At 37.2% G+C, this 21,616-nt stretch overlaps 1 protein-coding gene across 2 annotated transcripts in view; it reads left to right on the forward strand.

Annotated features, from left to right (window-relative positions):
* Positions 1-19,302, forward strand: part of SLC25A36 (solute carrier family 25 member 36) — a 33,136-nt gene extending 13,834 nt beyond the window's left edge. The window contains exons 4-8 of one of the 2 annotated variants that reach the window (XM_050712505.1): positions 2,898-2,998; positions 5,040-5,078; positions 10,564-10,630; positions 13,907-14,196; positions 15,047-19,302. In XM_050712505.1, the coding sequence (XP_050568462.1) occupies positions 2,898-2,998; positions 5,040-5,078; positions 10,564-10,630; positions 13,907-14,196; positions 15,047-15,240 (691 nt within the window). In that variant the 3' untranslated portion in view covers positions 15,241-19,302. The remainder of the gene's footprint in view (positions 1-2,897; positions 2,999-5,039; positions 5,079-10,563; positions 10,631-13,906; positions 14,197-15,046) is intronic. The other variant, XM_035544607.2, reaches the window with a different exon arrangement.
* The last annotated feature ends 2,314 nt before the right edge of the window (positions 19,303-21,616 follow it).

Below are 21,616 nucleotides of genomic sequence, written 5' to 3' on the forward strand. Positions count from 1 at the left end.
TTCTCCCCTCCTGAATTCTGGTGAAGCACAGACCACAGGCCTATGGCAGTGGGAAGCCTGTTTCGAAAAAGAGCGAGAATGGGTAGGATGAGACACAGCTGTCACAGATGAAGCTGATCCAGCAGTGGGCTGGACTCCAAAAAGTAGTAGGGCAGTGTCAGAGAATGCAGCAAACCAGAATGTAAATCTGGTCCAATTGGTGGTGGTATTGTGGCTGTCAGTTGCTCTGCCTCAGCCTAAATGCTCTAGCTACTCCACTGCTGCTGTTAGCAGAGTGAGGTTTATTCAGACCTCAGTTATGTCCAAGTTTGAATTGATCCTTGCGTACAAGTATTAGCTGAAGTTCATTCCAAAAATAGAATACCTAAGGAAGAGTATGGAGGCAAAGATGTGTAAAACTAAGTATAACTACTTAGTCCTGATGAGGCTAGCTATCTTTTGGCCTATTTTTGTTCCTTTCCCTTCTGTTTTTAAGGGAAATGTCTTTTTGCAGCAGGAATATATATATTCACAATGGTTTTATTCCTCCCTTGACTTAGTACACTGCTTCCCTTTATTTTTTGGTCTGAAGATATTATTCCTTTTTCTTCCACGCCCAGTTGGGGAATATTTTAACGATAGTGGTTCAAGGTTCTTGGATGCTTCTGGAAAATATTATTCAACTATGTTTTCTATTCAGCATTACTCTGTCTTCTACTTGAATCTGACAGATAAGGTGTTGCTGTGTAGGTCCCCTGTATGAAGAGAAAAGAATAATTCAGCAATTGGAGTACTTTTATTTTAGCAGATTTTTTTTGAAATATTAGGAACACTTGAGGTATTTTCTGATCATTAACTTAGCATTGACATGTGGAGAATCTGAAGTAATTCTAGTAGCTGTGTTCTTGACACCCGTGGGATATCAGCATATAATATGTCATCATTCTGAATATAATCCCATCAAAAAGGAAATGTGTAAGGAAGATCTAGGGTCATGTTCTCTTAATCTGCTGTTGGGAAATTAGCATTTGAAGACTTTGCCAAATGCAATACTACTCGTATTTCAAAACCAGGAACCACCAACAAAAAACATAGGTCATAGGTAAGGAATTATTTTCACACTTTCTAATCCAGATAGTTCCTAAACTGAAGAGTGCACTTCTGCTTGGTAGTCCAGTCTGATTCTAAATGTTCATTATGGATGCTTTTTCTGATTCCAGCTGTTGCCATTGCTAGGAAGTTGTCTTCCTGTCCCTTTAATCTCTTCAGTTATGTTCTGTGTTCTCCTCCTATAATAAAGCAATGCATGATTGCAGTTTATATCTTTAGTACCTGCAGCTTTATTCACCCTGCACTAAAATCATGCAGATGCACACCATGTGTGGACCACTGTCTTGTTCTGCCAGCTCTCACTTTATCCTTGTGCACAAAAAAAGCAATTTTTACATGTAATTTTTCAACCCATAAAGGCCCATTGATCTCTGCATCATCATTCAGGGAAAGTAAGTTCTTGGAACTTAGCACTTGTTTTTGTTTTTTTCCCTAAACATGCTAACTTTTCTTTTTCCTTTGTCAAGAGACTTAAAAGATGCATTGCAACAATCATTCTTAACTCATGATCATTCTTATGCACCACTGAATTCCATTTTGTAAGTGATTACCCTCAATGAAAAAATCCTCAATTGCAGAAAAAAACAAACCGACAACAACCCATCAATCAAACAGACTTTTCAGTAAATTTCTTTTCAGTAAATTTTGTTTAGTTTCCTTTCCCATCTTCCCTCACATAAAATAGTTAGTTTTTTTCCAGGGTTCATACTAAAAATGTCTACTTGCTGTAATGCCTTATAAATAAGCACATCTCCCTTGCCCTCTGGCACACTGTTTTCATCCTGTACTTCATTTCAATTTGGTACTAGCTAAGTGGATTTAACAGCAGGTGTTTGTTTAAATAAGCTGTAGAGAAGCACGTTTCGTAACACATCCAGTATACTTAACTGGGTTCAGATTCCATTTTAGAAATTACAGCCATTGAGCAAACACTTTATCATTTTTTATAATAAAGGAAAACATGTTTGTACAGCTAATGAGGTTAATGGTCTGTTCATGAAAACTTGGATTTTTTTTTCCTTTTGTAGAGAGGTGTCTAAGTTGTTGAAAAAAAGAGTTACAAATTCAAAATGTAATTTTTTGGTGTACTTAAAATCAATGTTATGGCTCTAATGAATGAAAACAAGTATCTTCATAATATTGCATTGACATGCTAACTTTTTTGCCTAGCTTTGTCTTGATACCAGATTACAAACTTGAATGTAGTACAAGTTTAGAAATATTTTTTATGTAGTGTATTCAGGGGGGAAAAAAACGTACAAAGTGCCCATTCAAAATACAGAACTATAGAAAGAAAATGTGGTTCCCATCTTCACAGTTGCTGAAGCTTTTAAAATATAAATGTAGTTATAAATATTTAATTTTTTTTAAAAATAAACAAGTCCTATGTATTTTCTATTTCTCCTCACATTGTAATGTTGTTGAAAGGAGTTTATGCTGTTAGAACAAAGTCTGTTAAAGAAATACCAAACAATGTAACTTGAGTTCTCAGTTAACAGTGTTTTGCTTTCTGGGCTAAACTTCCTAGTGTCACAGAAACTGTTGCTGTATTTATAATTATATATTCTTCCCCTCGCTGAGTGTTAACTGGAGCTGTTGTGTAAGAAATAACACTGTAAAGTGTGCTCATTTTCTTCATTTCTAAAACAGTCCCAATGCTTTGCAGGAATTATACCTTGAGTGTTTTTTTTTACTTAAGGAATAAGGCTTGAAAGAAGATAATCTTGAGTTCATGAAGTTAGTGGCACTGCTAGTAAGGGCATCAACGCATAAAACATAGCATAACTCAGATCTTGTTCTAATTTTAGAGCGATATATTTTGCTGCTTACTCAAACTGCAAGGAAAAGTTGAACAATATTTTCAATCCAGATTCTACCCAGGTACACATGATTTCAGCTGGTGTGGCAGGTAAGGATCTGTAGCTTTTTAGCTTCTTCATTCTAAATCCTGCTGACAAATGAGAGGTGGCAGTAAATGTGGAAAAAATAAAACAAAGTGTTCAGTGGTTGAATGACTTCTTTCTGCAATGGTTACCTTTTTTGGCCTCTGGTTAAACAAGCCACCTGGAGACTGTGTGCATGAAACTTTGCACTTGGTGTTAATTAAAGTCTGTAACTGTGTGTGAATAGCATTTTCCAGGAAAACTTGCATGCCTGCTTCCTCAATTCTAAATTTGTGAAATGAAAAAGGAGTGCTTTAAACACAGTAACTATCTGCTCTGCAAGCTATAAACAACACAGTGTGCACTGAACTCTGGCTAAATAGTTTTGTATCTATTTTTTTACCCTCACTTTTTCTGTTACAGCTTTGTACGTCTGACTTGTTTTTGCCTTTCTGAGATATACCTGCAGATATTTGTGTAACTGTGTAACAGCCCCCTCCTCCCCCCCCCCCCCCCCCCCCCAATCCTTTGCTCACACTGGTCTACATGAAGTTTGCTCAACCACTCAAGTGCCATAGAAGAGCAGATTTCCATCATATTCATATATTTTCAAGTCTGGAAATGAATTCCTACTTTAATCTGCAGCGTAACTTCGTTATATTTCAGCAATTGCCACTGTTTGTTGCTTGATTTGTGTGTTCTGTGCTTTGGGATTGTTAACAAGGGGAGTTAAAGGCAACTGAGCTGGTTTCTGATAAAGGACTTGTCCTGGGAAAACCAAAACGAGCTGCCAGCAATTTGTTGCCTGTCTTTCCTACATAGAAACAAGTCTTTTAAAGTTCTAATTTTTTCGGTATAGGCCATAGATGTTTCACAGATGAATTCTGACATTATGATAGCCTCTTGAACATTATAATTCATATCAAATTTTGCAATCAATTTAGAATGGACTGTCAAAGGTGATGTCAGAAAGATGAGTAGGGTAACTTTTCTGTTGAATACTTGCTAATAATCTGGTCCAAAGAAATTGTTATACAGCATAGTAAATTTAAGTGACATTAGCTTTTTAGTTAAATAACACACTAATGTTTATCTCCGTCACATGAGAAATGTGATGGCTGTATTTAACCTTCCGACTTACAGGCATAAGGACAGCTATTTTATCTTAAATGGGCAAATTAGGGTGCTCAAAGAAACAGTATTTTTATCACCTGTCAGTGTGTGTTCTGTTTGTAGGTGAGCAGCACAGGGAATGAGCTGGAAGGGGTTTCATGGAAAGTTCATCCTAATCAGCTAATCTCTTCAGAAACCCTAATTATATAATTCATTTTTTTTGTCTTCAGATGTTTGTCAATAGGAGAAAACATAAAAATGAAATTTGGGGGGGAGGGGGAATGTATGGGCAATAGGGAAAAAAATTAAGTGTATCCTCAGTTGAAGACGAATCGTATAACTTGTGCGTTGCTGCAGACAAATGAAGTTTCAGAGTGTTCCTTATTTTTTAAGTTACTGTCCTGATTCCATCATAAAAATAACTTTTATGGAGATATGACATAGTGGCTTTTCCCAAGCACTTGCAGATGCAGACTGTAGCTTGTCCAGGAGTTCTGTATCTGCTTAGTGACTTGCTTCCCTTTCAAAAGGTTGGTATTACACAATTGCGCTCACAACTTCTGGAGACTGGGGTAAATCTATTTTCCCTTAACTGCTGTTTGCCTTTTTTACATTTCTATACCAGCTTTCATATTGAATGCTTCTGTGACTGTTACTTTTCTCACACTTACCTAGTTCTGCAGTTGTATTGCTAAACCATGTAGCTGATGAAACTGAGGGCACAGTGTAGTTTCACATTACGGGTCATGGATTTTTTTTTTTTGTTTGCTTTTTTGTGACCAGCTTGGCACTGTATATTCCAGGCATTCTCTGGAAGACCTGTAGAAGAAGGTTCCTTGACAAACAATTTCTTGATATTCAGCACTGGCAGTATTCTGATATACATGGACTGTAGTTAACAGTGCTTTCTTGGGAAGATGCTAACCATATTTTTGCAATTCTAATATATTTCAGAAAATGCACTTAAAGCAGCCATTAAGTTTTACCTGCAAGGTTTGTATTGCTCTGTGATGCAAAACATCTCAAGGAAATGGCAAAAGAACAGGGGCAAGATGAAATGGGAATTCTTAATTGGTTGACTTAAACAGGTTAACACAAGATCACCATAACATGTTTTGGATATCAAGATTTCAAAATTGGCAAGGTGCATAAACTTGCAACAACTAGCAAAAATAATCAGTATTGGTTTTTTCTTTTGCAGCTGCCATGGGTTTCAGTAAGGAATTGAGTACCTGAGTGTTAAATAAGGGATTTTTTTGTTGTTGTTTGGATAGACCTTCCTCTCACATAAAGGCTTCTGATACCTAATGAGCATGAGATGATGTTTGCATTTATGAAGTTTTTTGTGTAGGTTGCAAAATAGTGATGCAAAAATGTAATTAAAAAAAAAAAAAAGCACTAAGTTATCCGTGGCTTTATCTCATGAATTTATGAAAGTACTCTAAATAGTGAACTTCAGACAACTTTAAATACTGTTTACGTGTATCATAGGTTAATACATAAGTATCCCAGGCTAGACTGATGCTATATTAGATAAGGATTTATTTATGCACATGGCATTTTTGGGTGCAAGAAGCTGAGGTACGGTATTTTAAGCCTTTTTGGTTTTTAGGCCTGATTCTTCCTTCTCAAGATAAAACATACATTTTTAGTTTTATTAACACTTCTTTAGTAAGTTTGTTTTATCCGAAGGAGGACGAATTATGCTACATATTAATAAACTGATGCCTTATGCAATTAGAAATTGTGTTCCTTTTGCTGTGTGCTAGCTTCCAGCATATAATTCACATCACCATAATTCCTAAAATACCTGTATATCCCCATGAAGGAATACTCAGCAATCCTTTTTGCTTACCACCTGGTTTATCACATGATTCTTGCACGCTTGCACAGTGAATAGATTCAAAGCATACTACAAGAATGAGTGTTTGCTTGTGTGAAGATGGTTTCTCTGTACATTCCAAACTTAGGCTAAATTCTCAGATTCACTACAAACTCTGCCTTCTCATTGTACCTACTCAACCTCTCTTACCACAACAGAGAATAAAAACTTACGTAGGGAACTGAATGAGATGGTGATTTCCTGTTTGGCTTTCTGAATTGCCTTTTTAGTGATTTATAGTATCATTCGGACAATGCAGATGCAAATCTACTGCAAAACTACTTTGCCTAGTATACTATTGCTGCTGGTTTTGGAACTCTACTGTCAAACCAACCCAAGTGTAGCTTTTTTTTTAATTTGGGACCACTTTATTACCTATAAAGGTAACATACTTTTTGTAGCCTTTTAGCATATACACAGTTACTTAAATACCAAGTAGAATGCACATTTAATTCATTGATTATTGACATTAGAAAGCTTGATTTCATAAGGCATCTATTTTTTTTCAGTCCTAAGATGACTTTACTTTTTTTTAAAGATATTTGGGAGGGAGTGGGAAAGGAGGAGGGCTCACTTGTAAATCTCATATATGGGTAAGTATTTGGAGATGTAAAATTGAACTGCTGCAAATGAGCAGAAATTTCAGTACTCAGTGCATTTTACACAACTATTTTAATATCTGTGGCCTGTTCTGATTATTTTTCTTGCTTTTTTCCTAAACTTTTACCTGAAAAAAGTTAGATCTCACAATAACTAATTCACAAATCCTTCCAATGGGATTCGATTTGTACACATGTGTCTGATGAGGTCACTGCTTGTTGTTATGATACAGAAAAGCCTGTGTCTATTTTAGGCATTTACTGTACATTTCTCCCGTGAAAAGAGTGAGATCGTGTCATCTCATGCTCCCCATCCGCAGGTCACTTCCTGCAGAAATATGGACTAACTTAAACCTCGTGAGTACTGAACTGGGCGTCTCTTGCAGCCTCTAGTGTAAGAACCACACATTGGGTTTGTAATATCTATTAAATAAACAAAATAAGGGGAATTCACTTTCATTATCTTGAGTTCACATTATGTGCGTTGTGCAAAGACATCACGTCTCCTGAACTCTGTTAAGAGTTAACTTTGTCTATGCAGTTCAGGGAAAGGTGGAAAATACCTTTCACTGATGGCTGCTACTTTTACTTAGCTCTGTTGGCTAATTCCAAGTCCCTTGCTGAGTTAAACAATTTTTTTTTTTTTTTTGTGTCCCAGAGCTGCCTTTAAAATGCTGCAGCTGATATTCTTTGTTGTCACGTTATTTCAAATACCTCTTTTTTTCTTTTTCTTTGTTTTTAATATGTATATAATCTCCTTTCTGTCTCTTTCTCTTTTCTCTTTTGGTTTGTTTTTATTTTACCACTTCGGATTTCCAATTCAGCATTCCATATTCACATGCGTCTATCAATTACATTGGCTTACAGATCAAAAAAAAACTTGACTTCTGAAATATGATGCATAATAGGAATACCTGGGATCTTACCTGTCATTAGCTCATATAGCTCAAAAAGTAGATTGCGATATTTTCTGTCTGAAGTTTGGATATAATTTCATAGAACAAACTAAAACGTGGACAATACAGGAATTTCTTGTATTGCCAGATTGATCTTAAAATTAATCTGGAACCTTAATCTCTTGAGGATACAACACTTTGATAAGCATTGTAAAGCATTATGAAGTTTAGTTTTAAGACTTCAAAAAAAAAAAAGAATAAAGGAGGAATAAAAAGGAAACGATTGATAGAGCTTAATAGTTGTTGAAAGCCTTCCACCTTTGTTTTAACTAGTACTTTTGCTGTAGACTTACTGTATTTAAAAAGAAAAGCTTATCTTATCAAAGATCCCCAAATTACGGATATTTCTTGTTTTGGAGCCTCTTCCTTGAGGACAGTATCACTCAACTCTTTATTTTTCTTCTTGCACTGGCTATTTACTACATTACCTATAAGGATTGAGCTGTAGTCGTTTCATCTTGAAACCTGAATTATTGAAGGCTCTTTGATTTGAAAGCTTTGATACAAACTGTCGTGCTACTAAGGCTTATGGCAGCCCTGGGGGGAAGAATGCCTGTTGCTAAGTGTCTGTCTGAGCCTACTGTTAGGAGTGCTATGCTTAAATAATGCTTAGAGCAACCTAGGGAGAGGAAGTTTGGACAGAATAGGCCAACCTGTGCCAACCACTGTTCGCTGGCAGTTTCCAATATACTCTTCTCAGAAGTATCAGGCTGCTGCTGTGGGCAAATGTTGCCTCTTGGACAATGCCTCTGATTTCACCTCTGTTTCCTATTACGGATTTAGCCTCTTCAGAGACCAGTTCTCCGACTTGAATAGGAAAGAGAAAGGGCCCAGCAGATAATGCTGCTGAGTACAGGCTAGCAGTAAGAAAATTTCAGAGCATGTAACTCTAGATAAATAGGAAGCAAAAACATTTTGATCTTGTTTGACTCATTAAACCCTCTCTAAGAGCTAGGAGGCACTTTAGAACCAATCTTGTCTTTTTTGAGAGAAGCCTTTTCTGGAATACGTGTGTTTGTAGGGGAACTGAGATATTTTTTTGCCACCTTATTTCAAAGCCTTTTTTTCAATCATGTTCATTTCTAGTGCCTTTCATGCACTGTAGATGTGGAAAGATTCTGATTTTAAGGTAAGAAAATTAAAGCTTTGCTAGTGCTAGTATAGAAGAATATAAAGTGCACAAGTTCAATTTAGTTCAGTGGAATTCCTATATCATAAAGTGTTAGACAGGTCAGAAGGGCTTAGGCTAGTTGAATTGCAGAACCTTTTTTGCAGATATGTTTTAAAAACATCCAGTGCCTTGTTAAGGCAGAGTAGGTCCCTGATGCTTTGAGTTTTTTACATAATAATTTGACTATGTGAAATGCAGGTATAAAAACACTTTTGGCTTGTTAGGATTTCACTCCATTGTATGAAGAGCTATTTATTTACCTAGACATAGAAAAAATAAGTAGTGTATCAAAAAGCAACCCCAAACCTTTATGATCTACCCAATGAGTTCACAGGAAGTTTTTTTAGTTAAAAGGTTTGAGTCAGTTTAAAAATCTATTTAATCAAAAGATTAAACTGAAATCCCTAAGGTGTTCTTGCTATTTTGGCACAGAAGTATAGCTAAATCCTAGTACCTGCTAAACCTCAGTTTGTCTGGAGAACCGTAACTGAAAGTAACTGAAAATCCTAATGACCTATTTAAGACTTGGGGGTGGGGAGGGCAGAACAAACCTTAAAACAGTTAAGATCCCCTGGCATTTCTCAGAGTATTGCAGTCATTTGTGTGCAATGTAAACATAGATTATGATTAAACAGAAGTAACTGGTACGCAAGCAGTTCTGCTAAATATATATATTTATGTAAGCTGTTAATGATCTCCATAAACAAGCTTATCAATAGCCTGTTCGTTGTATAAGTATTGTGCACCAGATATGCACTGAACGAGATAAGTCCTCGTTGCTTTCCTGCAAGTCCCGTCCCTTCCCTCGCAGGAGGGCAGCATGTCTCTGTAGTGATATACCAGTGATGTGTGTCACTTAGATAGCAAGTGTCTAAATTTATCATCTTTTGCCTGGCCATGTTCCAGCTCTTCCCTTTTCCTTTCCTCTCCTGCAGACATGTCACCTCATTAATGGTGCACGTGTGGTATTATGACTCGAGATGTTTTTTTATTTTGATTTTTTTCAGAGCTGCCTTTCACTCTGCTCTTTTTCTCTCCACGGTTGTGCAGAAGTAAGAATGATTCTTACTTCTTTTCTTTCTTTCTTCCTTTTTTTTTTAATTTGTTTCCTTCTTCCTTTTCTTTTTCTTCAGAGGACTGAAAATCAAACCTTTAACCCATAGTCCTGATGCAAGCCTGAATAGTTGCTGTCTGTCTGGATAGTTAGAAGTCATACTATTTACTTTTAACAATTTAAACACTCATACGCTTGTAAAAGTATTCCTGGGCCAACCAACAATCTCTGCTTTGAATACTAAGTAAAAAATATTAGCTGTTAAATTTAACTGCTCTTTCTAGTTCAGTATTAAAGGTCTCTTAACTGACAGTAACACACGCCTTTTAACTGCACCAAAAGTAGTATTTATTCAGTTTGCATGCTTTTAAACTCGGATTGTATTTCAGGTAGAAAATTAAACTGACACAATGGTTTGTTATGTCAAATTGCTGTAGCTGTATCTGCAACCTGTTCATACTGAAATATTTTCCAAATTGATTAGCTAATATTAGTCTAGCTAGCTTTGTTTATCTGTGCTGTCAAAAAAAAGGGTTGGTATGATTGTATAGATAGAAGTATACATAATTGGGCTTATTTTATATATGGGGAATCTCTTGCTAAGAGTAAACTTAAAATCTTAATGTGAAATTAAAAAAGCTAGATGATTATTAGCTGTATGGGTGCATAAAATGTCAGTAAATGCTACAATGGGTACTTTCTAAAAATCAGTATAGTCCGAGTTTTTGCATCTTACCTTTCTGAGTGTGTTTCAAACTTAGCTGCAGTTGCCTTTGTGATACTATCACATCTAACTTTTTCTTTTTTAAATATTAGGTTTTACTGCAATCACAACAACCAATCCCATTTGGCTAGTAAAGACACGATTACAGCTTGATGCAAGGTAAGAATCTACTGGTGACAAATGGAAATCTCCCTGCTGTTAGATTTAAACTTCGCGTAAGTGTTCTGAACCAAAGTATCTGGATTGACTCTTTCAATATCCAAAACTTTGAATTAGGAAGTTGTTGCTGATCTATCTACAAGTTACACTTGTCGTTATAATCGTTTTTCTTTATTAATCTCTCTGTTCTAAGGCATGCTTGAGGCACTGTAGTACGCTGGCCAACAAATTTGGAATGAATTACAGGGTTAACAGTCTTATATTCTACCAACATGTGCTTACATTTCCCTTCAGTAATGCAGTCTTCTTGTTGTTAGTTTGTGAGCTAAAAGTTCCTGAAATAAGAATTTAAGTGTTTTAAGTCAGGATTTAAGTATTTTAGTGAAAGTTTAGTAAAATGACAGAATCCCCTTCTGCTCTTAGATTTTCACGTATAGTGAGCTCTAGTCTATAAAAAGCAGAAGCCTGCTTTCATTGATCCAAACACGGGAATTGCCATAATATCAATAGAAGTTGTCTGAATTTATTACAAAAATTGATTACACGAAGTGTTTTATTAATACAGTACTTGTAATGAAGTAAAACCTTATGCAAATGGAGAGGAAGACCAACCTCTGTTGTCATCTATTTAAAACAAGGGAGAGACTGATGAGATGCAAATGTCTAAATACAACCGTCCTGTTCATTTTATAGACGTTCTGTAAAAGAGTGCAATATCCAATTCTTTTTTCAGCCATACTAAATCCATTAATGAGCCACAAAACTTTGTGGCTTATCTGTTTCTGGTTGTAAAGTGTGAAAACATCGCTTCAGAAAATAACATTGCTCTGTGATAATTTTTCAAAGGAAAAACAAAACCAAAACAACCTACCAAACTGACATTGTCAGTTCTGAGTGACATTGTCAAATGAGATCCATTTCTGGGGAAGAATCATAACTTTCAAGCGTAGGCAACATATACGTTTGTTTAAGAGTTTACTAAGAATAATTAATAGAATTGAAAAACTACCAGCACAGTGAAATAAACTTAATTCCTTCCTTAAAAAACAAGGAAACAAAACCAAAAAACCTCTGAAGGTTGCTGGGGCAGAGTGTACTAATTAATGTAAAGAGGGTTGAAATACACCAACCCTAAGCCCTAATAAATGGTTTAAAACTATAACCTTGATTGTTCTTTTAAAGTGCTTCTGCTATAGTCTCTGTCAGCATACTGTGTGATAGCATTTGTTTTGGGGGATAGTTGTCTGTGACAAGTGGTAATTTCTGATCTACTTGTAACAACCTTAGATGTGCAGATCTTGTAACTATTAGTGCAGTGGTGTTCTCCTGAATCTTAGTCATGACAATGTGTATCCTAAGGAGTATCTGGGCATCAAAATGTCATTAAAACAAAATAGCTTATTGTGAGCTCTTCTTACTGTAGAGCCTGCAGTTCAAACCTTAGCATGTTTTTGTATTGCTTTCAAACTAAACTAGTGCACATTATTTCTGTATATTCTGTATATTTCTGTATTTCTGGAGCTTCCTTCCAGAAGAAGGAAATCTATCTTTAAGTGTAGAACACTGCAGTTGTATGGGCTAATCTAACACACACTGCGTTTTCAGCTCTTTTAATTCAGTTTTTAGAGGCATAAAACACTTGGCCTGTATGATTGTTTAAAGGTTGGACTAGATGATCTTGGAGGTCTTTTCCAACCTGACTGATTCTATGATTATACTCACCTGGTCTTGTTTATGCTGAGGTTCTCTTTAAAACTCCCACTGGTCCCAGTAAAAATGGGGAGAAGGCATGTTTTGTTTCCAGAGTGAAATTGGTTTAGGCTTTGAGGCAATGCTAGGGCTCTTACACATCAGAACAATTTCTTGCAGCGGTCCTGTAAGAAAGGTAAGACAGGTTTACCTGTCCAGGTGTACAGGAGACATACAGATTGGGCTGCTCTTGGAGTTGCAGCTTCTAGGTCCAGCTGTTCCTCTGGCTAATTGTTCTTCATCTCTGTTCTCCTGTCCCACCAGCAGTACTGCCCACCGCTCCACAGCATCTGCCACCTAGCTCAGTCTAGTTCTGATTCACAGCTATGTGTAGACATGGACCACTTAAAATAGTGCCTGGTGCCTTGCTTCAGTGTTTGGTACTGCAGATTGAAGCCATCAGGATTGAAATTCTGCCATCTAGTGATGCCTTATTCTACTTGCATACTGTCTGTCTTGATTTGACAGTATGCATATGACTTATCATAACTTCTTAAAAGCTTATTTGCTGTTTTAATCTGTGCAATTTGCTCACTCAGGAGACCTCTGCTGGCAGAATCCATATGTTTCAAGTGCCTATGCTCCCTGCTGCAATGAAGTATATTTTATGTAGTGTCATAAGGGTCACGCATAGTTGTGTACAGTGTGTTAAATCTTTCAGTATGCAGAACTCAATTCAGTAAGTAAGCTAAAAATGGGAATTAGATTTTCTTTACCCAAATATTTGTTGATAATGTCTAATGTAATTTGGCTTGGGTTTTTGATGTTCGTTCTGACTTCAGAAAATAAATAGCAAGAGGCTGAGGCCAAGTATTTTGATGTCCTTCAAGTCCAGTGTGCGTATTGCAAAGTCTAATCAGCATATGCCTTGACATCAGCTGTGGCTTGGTTGAATCAAATAAAAGCTGCCTATGTTGTGTTGGTTGGCATGTCCTCTTCAGATGTCCCAGCAGTTTGCTGATACCTCTGATGCTCTGAGGCCTGCTGGAACCCTAGCTCCTGTCTATTGCTTTCATGTTTATGTGCCTCTCACCCAATTCATCCTAAAGGTTGTACTGCAAGACAGGCACTTCTAAAATGGGATGGGTAATTGCTATAGGAGCTGTTCATTTGAGGCAGAATTTAGGGGAGAATGCACTCATTATGCAGAAGAAAATTGTATTTTTTTTTCCACAAGCCGTTAACTTATACAGTTTGCTTGGGAGTCTGTTTCTAGGCAATTTAGTCCTTTGTTCCATAAGACACTGGGAGGCCTACAGCTGGTTGATTTGTCTCTATAATATTTTTCTTTAATCATACTATAAAAAGTTTGGCTTGGAATCAATGTAGTACTTTACTTGTGTCCAGTGCTGAAGGTATTTAGAACATTGACTTCCAAATTCTGTGTTTCTGTAAGTATTTGAACTGGGGACCCTTAGCATCAGTGTGAAATGTTTCCTAAGTCCTCTTGTCACTCAAGAAAAACTGATTAATTATTTTCTAATCTCAACTTGCACTATCATGATATCTGTCTTGTTTTCTTCTTAGGAATCGTGGAGAAAAACGAATGAGTGCACTTGAATGTGTCCGAAAAGTTTATCGATCAGATGGTATTAAAGGCTTTTACAGAGGAATGTCAGCATCCTATGCAGGCATATCTGAGACTGTAATTCATTTTGTTATTTATGAGAGTATTAAGAGAAAACTACTGGAGTATAAGACTGCTTCTGCCATGGACAATGAGGATGAATCGGCAAAAGAAGCTTCGGACTTTGTTGGAATGATGATGGCTGCTGCCACTTCCAAAACTTGTGCAACATCAATAGCATATCCGCATGGTAAGTGGGGCTTGCGAAGCTGAGATCCTGAATCAGTGTGATCAAATGGAGTTTTTCCAGTGATTTGTAGCAGACTTTGGCTTGCTTGCTCGATAACTGTTTCTTTATCTAATGCTTTTCACATTCAGCTACTCAAAATGAGTATAGTATTCAGAAATGAAAATATTTTAAAATGGGTGTCTATCATGGCTATTTTTTTGTCAATGTTTATTTTTCCAAGGGAATTGCCAGGCTATGGCCCAAAGTACTTAGGGAGAAGGTACTTTCTCACTTGGAATCTACATAGCCAGCAATTTCACGTAACTCAATAGTGGACTGTGGTGGTTTACCGCCAGTAGGTAGCTAACCACCACCACACTGCTGTCTTACTCCTCCCCACTCAGGACATGGAGAAAATACAATGGAAGAAGCTCATGGGTTGAGATAAGACTGTGTCAACCCAATACAGAGAGAAGAACTTTCTGGTTTGTAAGAAAATAGGCAGTCTAGTTTGGTTTTCAGTGGCATTTGATTTTTCCAAAAGTAGTTGTGTATACATTAAGCTTCATAGATTGAGTGCTTCATTCATGGCAACTTCGAAGTTAAAACATAAGCCCAAACAGTTCTCTTCTGGATTTTAACTGAGCAAATTAATTCTTCTTGCTCAGCGATATATCAGATAATACGTAAACATTTAACTTCTTTTCCTCTTACACGGACCTGCTTTGCTTCTCCGTTGTTGTTTTTTTTGAGTTTTTCTGTTATTAAGAACCTGAGGAAGGGGAATGGTTGCCTTTTAATGTAAAATTATTAGTTGGTTGCTGAGAAAGATAAGTGGCAAACATAATCACATGTGGTTTTCTTTATACAGAGGTTGTACGAACAAGACTAAGAGAAGAGGGAACAAAATATAGATCTTTCTTCCAGACGCTATCTTTGCTTGTGCGAGAAGAAGGGTATGGATCCCTCTACCGAGGTTTAACTACACATCTGATCAGACAGATTCCAAACACAGCTATCATGATGTCAACCTATGAAGTGGTAGTCTACTTGCTTGATGGATAGCAGCATGTCAAGGCTTTCTAGAGGAAGCTGGAAGATTGAAAGACTGAAGTGGACCATTGAATGTCAATGCCAAATGCGGTGGGCAAAAGGAAAGTTATATCAGGAACATGCAGCTATGGACAAAATAGAAGGTTGTGGGCAACTGAATAATTTTGCTGCCTTATTGTATGGTCTCAGAAACGTGGCAAATGGGAGCTGCCCCTTAGGGAATGCATTTATACATCTCTTAATTCCAAATTGCTGCTTTCTTTTCGTCTGTTAATCTAGACAATGCTATTCAGTCTTCAGAGACCTGATGAGTGAGAGAGGGGGTGTAAAACATTCTTGGGCAGCCTTATTCCCACTTAGTGATTGCTCTCAACTACATCCTGTTTTGTTCTGTTTTACTGCACGGTAACCTGTTGGAAGAATGGGGAAGATGATACTTTCATACCTTTCCATACCTGAAATTTCCATTCGGTTGCTCTGAAGTTCCATGTAGAGATTGAGGTAGTAGTCAGTGTGTAAAGTTTTCAGTGTTGCTACCTCAAGATAGGATATGGCGCAGGGACCCAGAATTGAATTATTTCTTCACTTCAAAAAGGTGATGCTTGTTGGCTTTTTTTTTTAATAAAAGTTTGAGCAGTGTTCTAGGTTAGTGAGAGAGGATCTGATTGCTGAACTCTTCAGATTATCAATCTCTTAATATTGGTGTATGTGGATTTCTAGTTCTGCTGCATCATTGTTTTAAATTTCTGAAAATTTCCCTCATTTTTAGAAGAAAGACCTATGAAACACTCTTCTATATCATCAGTTTTCCTTGCCAACTTGTCAGGTCACTTGCACAGCTATGGTAGTAACTGAATGCTGCTACTTAGCCTTTTAAAGGATACTTACTGTGATAGGAAATCTTGCCTAGTCCAGCCTACCATTTGTGAAGACAGGATTTATTCAAATAGCTCAATGCTACCTAAGAACAAGCTGTTTTATCCTAAAAACTTCAGGCAAAGCCTGACCTAGCTTACCAGTATCTGTATTGGTGTAGAGGGGAAGAACATGCATCACCGTGGTTAGGGTGACCAGAAAGCAAAAAATGTTGAAGCTGAGATAAATCTCTTCAGTGCAGACAGCCTCTGTACAGAATGATGGAGAAAAGAGTAAATGAGATTTATTTTTTTTGGTAAGCATTCCCCTTGATAATTGCTGTATCACTTCTTCCAACTTGAGCCTGTGTACAGAATAGCAGTTGACAGTATAACCTTGTCCTCCAGATTGTTTGAATTTTCAGGAATTGTTTTTTGTTCTGTAAACCAGCTGCAAAACCATGAGTTGCATTCAGCAGCAAGGCTTAGCTAGTTAATTCTGTCATAACTTACAGCATTTTCCAAAATCACACAGTGTCAAAACCAGAAGTTTACTGTTACAAGAACTTCTGTAGGTTTCCAAACAGAAATCTTTTATCTGCACCTAGAATATTTATCAATATGCATCCATGATCCTTATGAAGAAGATGACCATTGTAATTTGGGGGCGATAGCTTTCTACATATAAATGCCACTACACCGGTATGACAGAACTGTGCTATCAACTCTTCCAGTGTGGTGCTTCAGTATACTTAAACTGTGCATTGTGTGCAATGGCTTTCTTATAAATGACTCCTTATGCACTTTGTGGCCTTCTGGCTTGTGACTTTTCTTCCTCTTCTTGATTATCTGTAGTCAAGCTGTGGTTAGTACATGCTGTTTGGTTTTAAACAAAGCATGTGGTTTGATTTCCGTGCAACTGCAGGATAAAGCATTTTATGCTGTAGGTCTATAGGATCTCTGTTGCAGTAGTTCTGTAGGCTGTATGTGAAAACTTGAAGCTTACAGAGCAATCAGTCTGTTTTTTTTTCATTCCCTTTCCTTTATTTTGATCCTTGTCATGTTCTCCATGCTGCAAAAATTTTGAATACTTCATGTAACTACTAATTGCCACCTATAGCACGTGCAGTGACCTTGCAGTGGAAGCTTGGCTGTACTGACTTTTGTCCTTGGAAAATCATGTTTTACCTTTTTAAAGACAAATACTGTGGTCTGTGATATGTCTGCAAAGGTGAACTTGGTTGATTTAAAGAAGTGAAGGGAGTGCTTAAATGTGTGCTCTAAAATGCACCTTTTTCTAGTGATTTCTAGGAAAAATCTGGAGTATTATGACTCTGAATGAAGTCTTGCTGTGATGCCATTATTCGGATAACTAAACTAAGTGCAGGAATAGCTGCTTATTGTAGCTTTAAATCTGTAGAAAGTGGATTACTCTTCAGGCTATCCAAGTTATTTGGTCACAGACAAACTTTAACTTGGCAAGACAACATTCAGCTGTGGAGTTTGTGAATATAGCTGACATTAAGCCTTGCATTAGCCTAGGCTTCATGCAAGTTGCTCTCCTTTGTTTATTGGAAACAGTCTCCATTGATTACACGTACATCTCTTCCATTAATTCACTGGGTACCTCCTGTGTGCCTTCTCTGGGTGAGATCCGATCCCTGGAGTTGCTTTCAAAACAAAAGTTGAAGTAGAGAATGTTGACAAGGCCAGCTGAGTATGGGAGATAGCAGCTAAAACTAGACAATCAGCTTACGGTTCCACCTTTTTCATGGGGGTTTAAGCAATGTTTTTGCCTTCAGGGGTGATCTTGTTTTTTGGCTTGCTTTATATTATATAAACCCAAAGTTTCTTGGCTTTTTCATTAAAGTACAGTACATACAAAGTTACCTCTGAAATATTTCCCAAAGATCTTTAAATTATTTATATACTTTTCCTGATATTTATTCCAAAAGCTCAAAGGGAATAAGATGATGCTACACTCAGTAATATCCTTAACTACAGAACCAAAAGGAGTGCATTTAAACTTTCTTGTAACTTAAATGGTCATCATAATTTCTATTTGAATGTAGCTTATTTATGTCACTTTTTTTTGCCCCCTGCTAAAGAGGCAAATTGGTTTTTGGATGTTTAAAACAAGCCTCAGTAATAAGTTTCTCTCCACAATTTCCCTTGCCTAGATAATAGATAAACCCTTACAAGCTACTAGTTTTCACTCAGCAAAAGGTTAGATTTGGGAAGCACTGAGCCTGTACTTTGCGGAACCAGCCCAAAGATGGCAGTGGAGCCTGCATTGCTCAGAGGGAAAAAGGGCTGCCTGTGTGACTGTGCTGCTTGTCACCCAACTGCTGTAGCATCCTGGAGGTGACGTGGCAAGGGTGGCCCGAGTTTGGAAAGCCAGAAAAAATCGATTTCAGCGAGTGCCATAACATTTCACTGCCCCTCTAATTGCCCTACAGTCCCTGTAGTGCTGTGTGCTGACAGGTGAGTTGTGGTGTGTTGCAGGGGGCTGAGCCCAGCCTTTAAAATGACCGATAGATCTGCTGTTTGTCTGAATTACTCATCTGCTAGGCGGTTATTCTAAGTAGTTTTACACTAGGGTTTTATGGAGTTTTTGTTTATTTTAATCGTAACTGAAACATCAGCCTGTCCATTAGTACGTTGACATTGCACCTATCTAGTTCCCTGTTTACATAAGGCACTCCATTTATTTCCTTTCTAATTGAGATGTTTCTTAATGACAGCTTCTGCTGTTATGTTTTTGTTCTTACAATTACGTTTGTAACATTCCTCAGACTGTAGCATTTGAAAAGAATACTTCCAGATCCAAAATATTGGAGAGCCTCTCTAAATGTTGCTTCCTGTTTAAACTGTTTAAATTCAGAAAACAAGCTGAACACTGAAGTGTGCCTAGGTAAATGTACTCCTTTTTCAGCTTTTGTCTGTAAAGATTTAGTTAAGTAAGTTTTCAGTTCTTCTATTTAAGAGAGTCTGCCTACCCTGCATATGTGAACTTAATTATGCCCTAGGAGTCATAGCTAAACACTCACAAATGACAGTTCCAGAATACTTTCATGCTCCTGTGAGGTTTGCTATTATTCTTGCATACACGTAGTTGGCTGTAAACTATGTGCATTTACTCTGTATTTATATAGTTAACTCTTTTGTTTGGATTGCTTTAAACTTCAAAGCAAATTAAAATGATGTGCTTCTACTCAAATGTTGCCTTCTGTGCTAAACTGTACACTACTTTGAACCTTTTTGATTTTTTATTTTTGATATATACCAGTGCCTGGACAGTTGTGATTAAAAATGAGCAATTTAGTAGGAGACCATGGTGAATCATTTTATCTTGTGTATTTTTATAATAACTGCACGTAATGGATTTGTGTTGTACCTATATGTTTTTTTTGTTGGGCTTCATGGGTGCTTTATGTTACAGTCCGTGTTCTTGCAGTTGAATTTGAATACTCTTGTTACTGTTTCTCAACTGAGATTCAGTAACTGGTGTTCAGAAAGTTCGTGTCCATTTAAAGTGCCATCTAGCAGAAGCTACTGTTTGCAAAAATGAAGGGCAGTAATTCCTTAAACTGTTTAGACTTCATTACAAATGCAGTTATAAACAAGTCCTTGAATCTGAAGTGTTATTAGATACAATTTCTTTTTAACAGTAGGCATTTGATCTGAAGTCTGTCCTGAGAACTTCCTCACAAATCATTCTGCAAAAACATACGTGGGTTTTGTTTGGGGTTGTTTGTGCTGCATTTCCTTCCCCCCCTCCAACTCGGTGTGTTGTGGAACTGAATCCTTAGCAGCTTTTGATACGGAGCCAGGTGTGATGTCTCCAATTTCATTCTTTCATATGTTCAGAAGTATTTCAAAACTGGCATTAAAACGACATATCTGTGATAACTTTCATTTCTTTATTTTCTTTCAGTAGGTGTTAATTTGAATTGACCAACCCTTCTCTGCTTCTGAGACTTCCTAGCATCAAGGTCAGCCAAGTTTTAGAGGTGGTCAGTCTTTTGGAATTAGTGCAGGCAAGCAGTGTGCTTATCCCTGACACATCTGAAATTATGCCTCTAACTGGCATAATTGTAATTGTATGCAATTGATCTTTCAGTCAAGTTCTCAGAGAGGCAAATTGGCAGGGCAGAACTCAGGTTAAGTGCTTGGGGATGTTTTGATGTTTATGCTACTTCACTTCTGCTGGAGGGGTTGTATTAAGCTTGCCCTGGGCAAAAAGCATGTATGTAAAGTGAAGGTATGCGAGGTCCGAATTGAGTTGCGTTTGTGCATTAATGCACTGGTGGTCTGACTCAGATGCAGCTGAAAAGCATGTGAAGCTTAATAAAGATCTCTCACAAAAGAAGGCCCTTAAATTTGGTAATGCACTTAAAATGAGGTAATTCCAAAGACAAATACTCCTCAAATCTTCTAGGCGTTGTTGCCAGTGAGTGTGCTTTCTTTGCTGACTCAGAACATGATTTTTTTCTTCCACAGCTTCTGTCAAATGCAGGGGATGCCAGTATAGGAATCTAGTTCTCATGAACTAATTGGTGCAAACAAAACAGTGTGTTTAACTGAGGAAGATATACCGGAGAGAAGAAACTTTCATATTTTAAATGGGATATTGCAAGGGATGCAATATTGACTGGTTTCACTAATGCAGGCCTACTTGTTACTGATAGACTTGTGTGAAGTTAACTAGAAGCCTTTAAAGACAAGCTCCAGATGATGAATCTTAGTCCTGCTTCTGGGTAGATTTCTACCTAAGGGAGTGTTTCTTCCTTTAACTGTGGTTGTTCAGAAGTCAGTAGCTTTTCCTAATCTTGCTCCTGCAGCAGACACTTAGGATGGGACTGAGGCTTTAACCGCTGAAATTACTGCCTCTGGAGTGTAAACAAAATTCAAAGCAGTCTGTTCTGGGACTTCAGCATCCATCTAAAATTCTGAAAATAGGCACGGTAAAGTGCAAGTCTGCGGAAAAGATTTTAAGAATTCTTATAATTTAGGACTGTTGCTATGTAATTAGGGACTAGATAATGTACTACCAGTATTTAAGAGGGAAAGCAATTAAAATGAGGAAACTGCAGGTTTATGCATTTGTACCAAACAGAGCTCTAAGCAAATCTCTCTTCTGCAGAATGTTGGACGTAAAGGTAAATGGACAGTAAGTAAGAGCTGATCACTTTTAAATAAACTGATGAGTGTTTGCGATAATGTGTATTTTAGATGAAGAAAATGAAGGAAATCCAATCCATATGATTTTTGTGGAAGTATCTGATGTGGAGCCACAAAGGAAATCTCTAGATTATTCCAACATGGGTAAGATCTTGGCCAAAGAGGAACTGTTTTGTAGTAGGAACTGCTGGATTAGTGATGAATAGTACAAGTACTTAAGGAGGGCTCAAGAAAACTTCTGCAAGAACTGTACTTGGTATTGTATTTAGTATGTATGTCAATGCTTCTGGCAGAAGAATGATTTGTGGGTAATCAATTTGAAAGAATTAGCAGTACACGGTAAGTGTTGA

This window comes from Cygnus atratus, chromosome 9 (assembly GCF_013377495.2).
Source record: "Cygnus atratus isolate AKBS03 ecotype Queensland, Australia chromosome 9, CAtr_DNAZoo_HiC_assembly, whole genome shotgun sequence".
Taxonomy (NCBI): domain Eukaryota; kingdom Metazoa; phylum Chordata; class Aves; order Anseriformes; family Anatidae; genus Cygnus; species Cygnus atratus.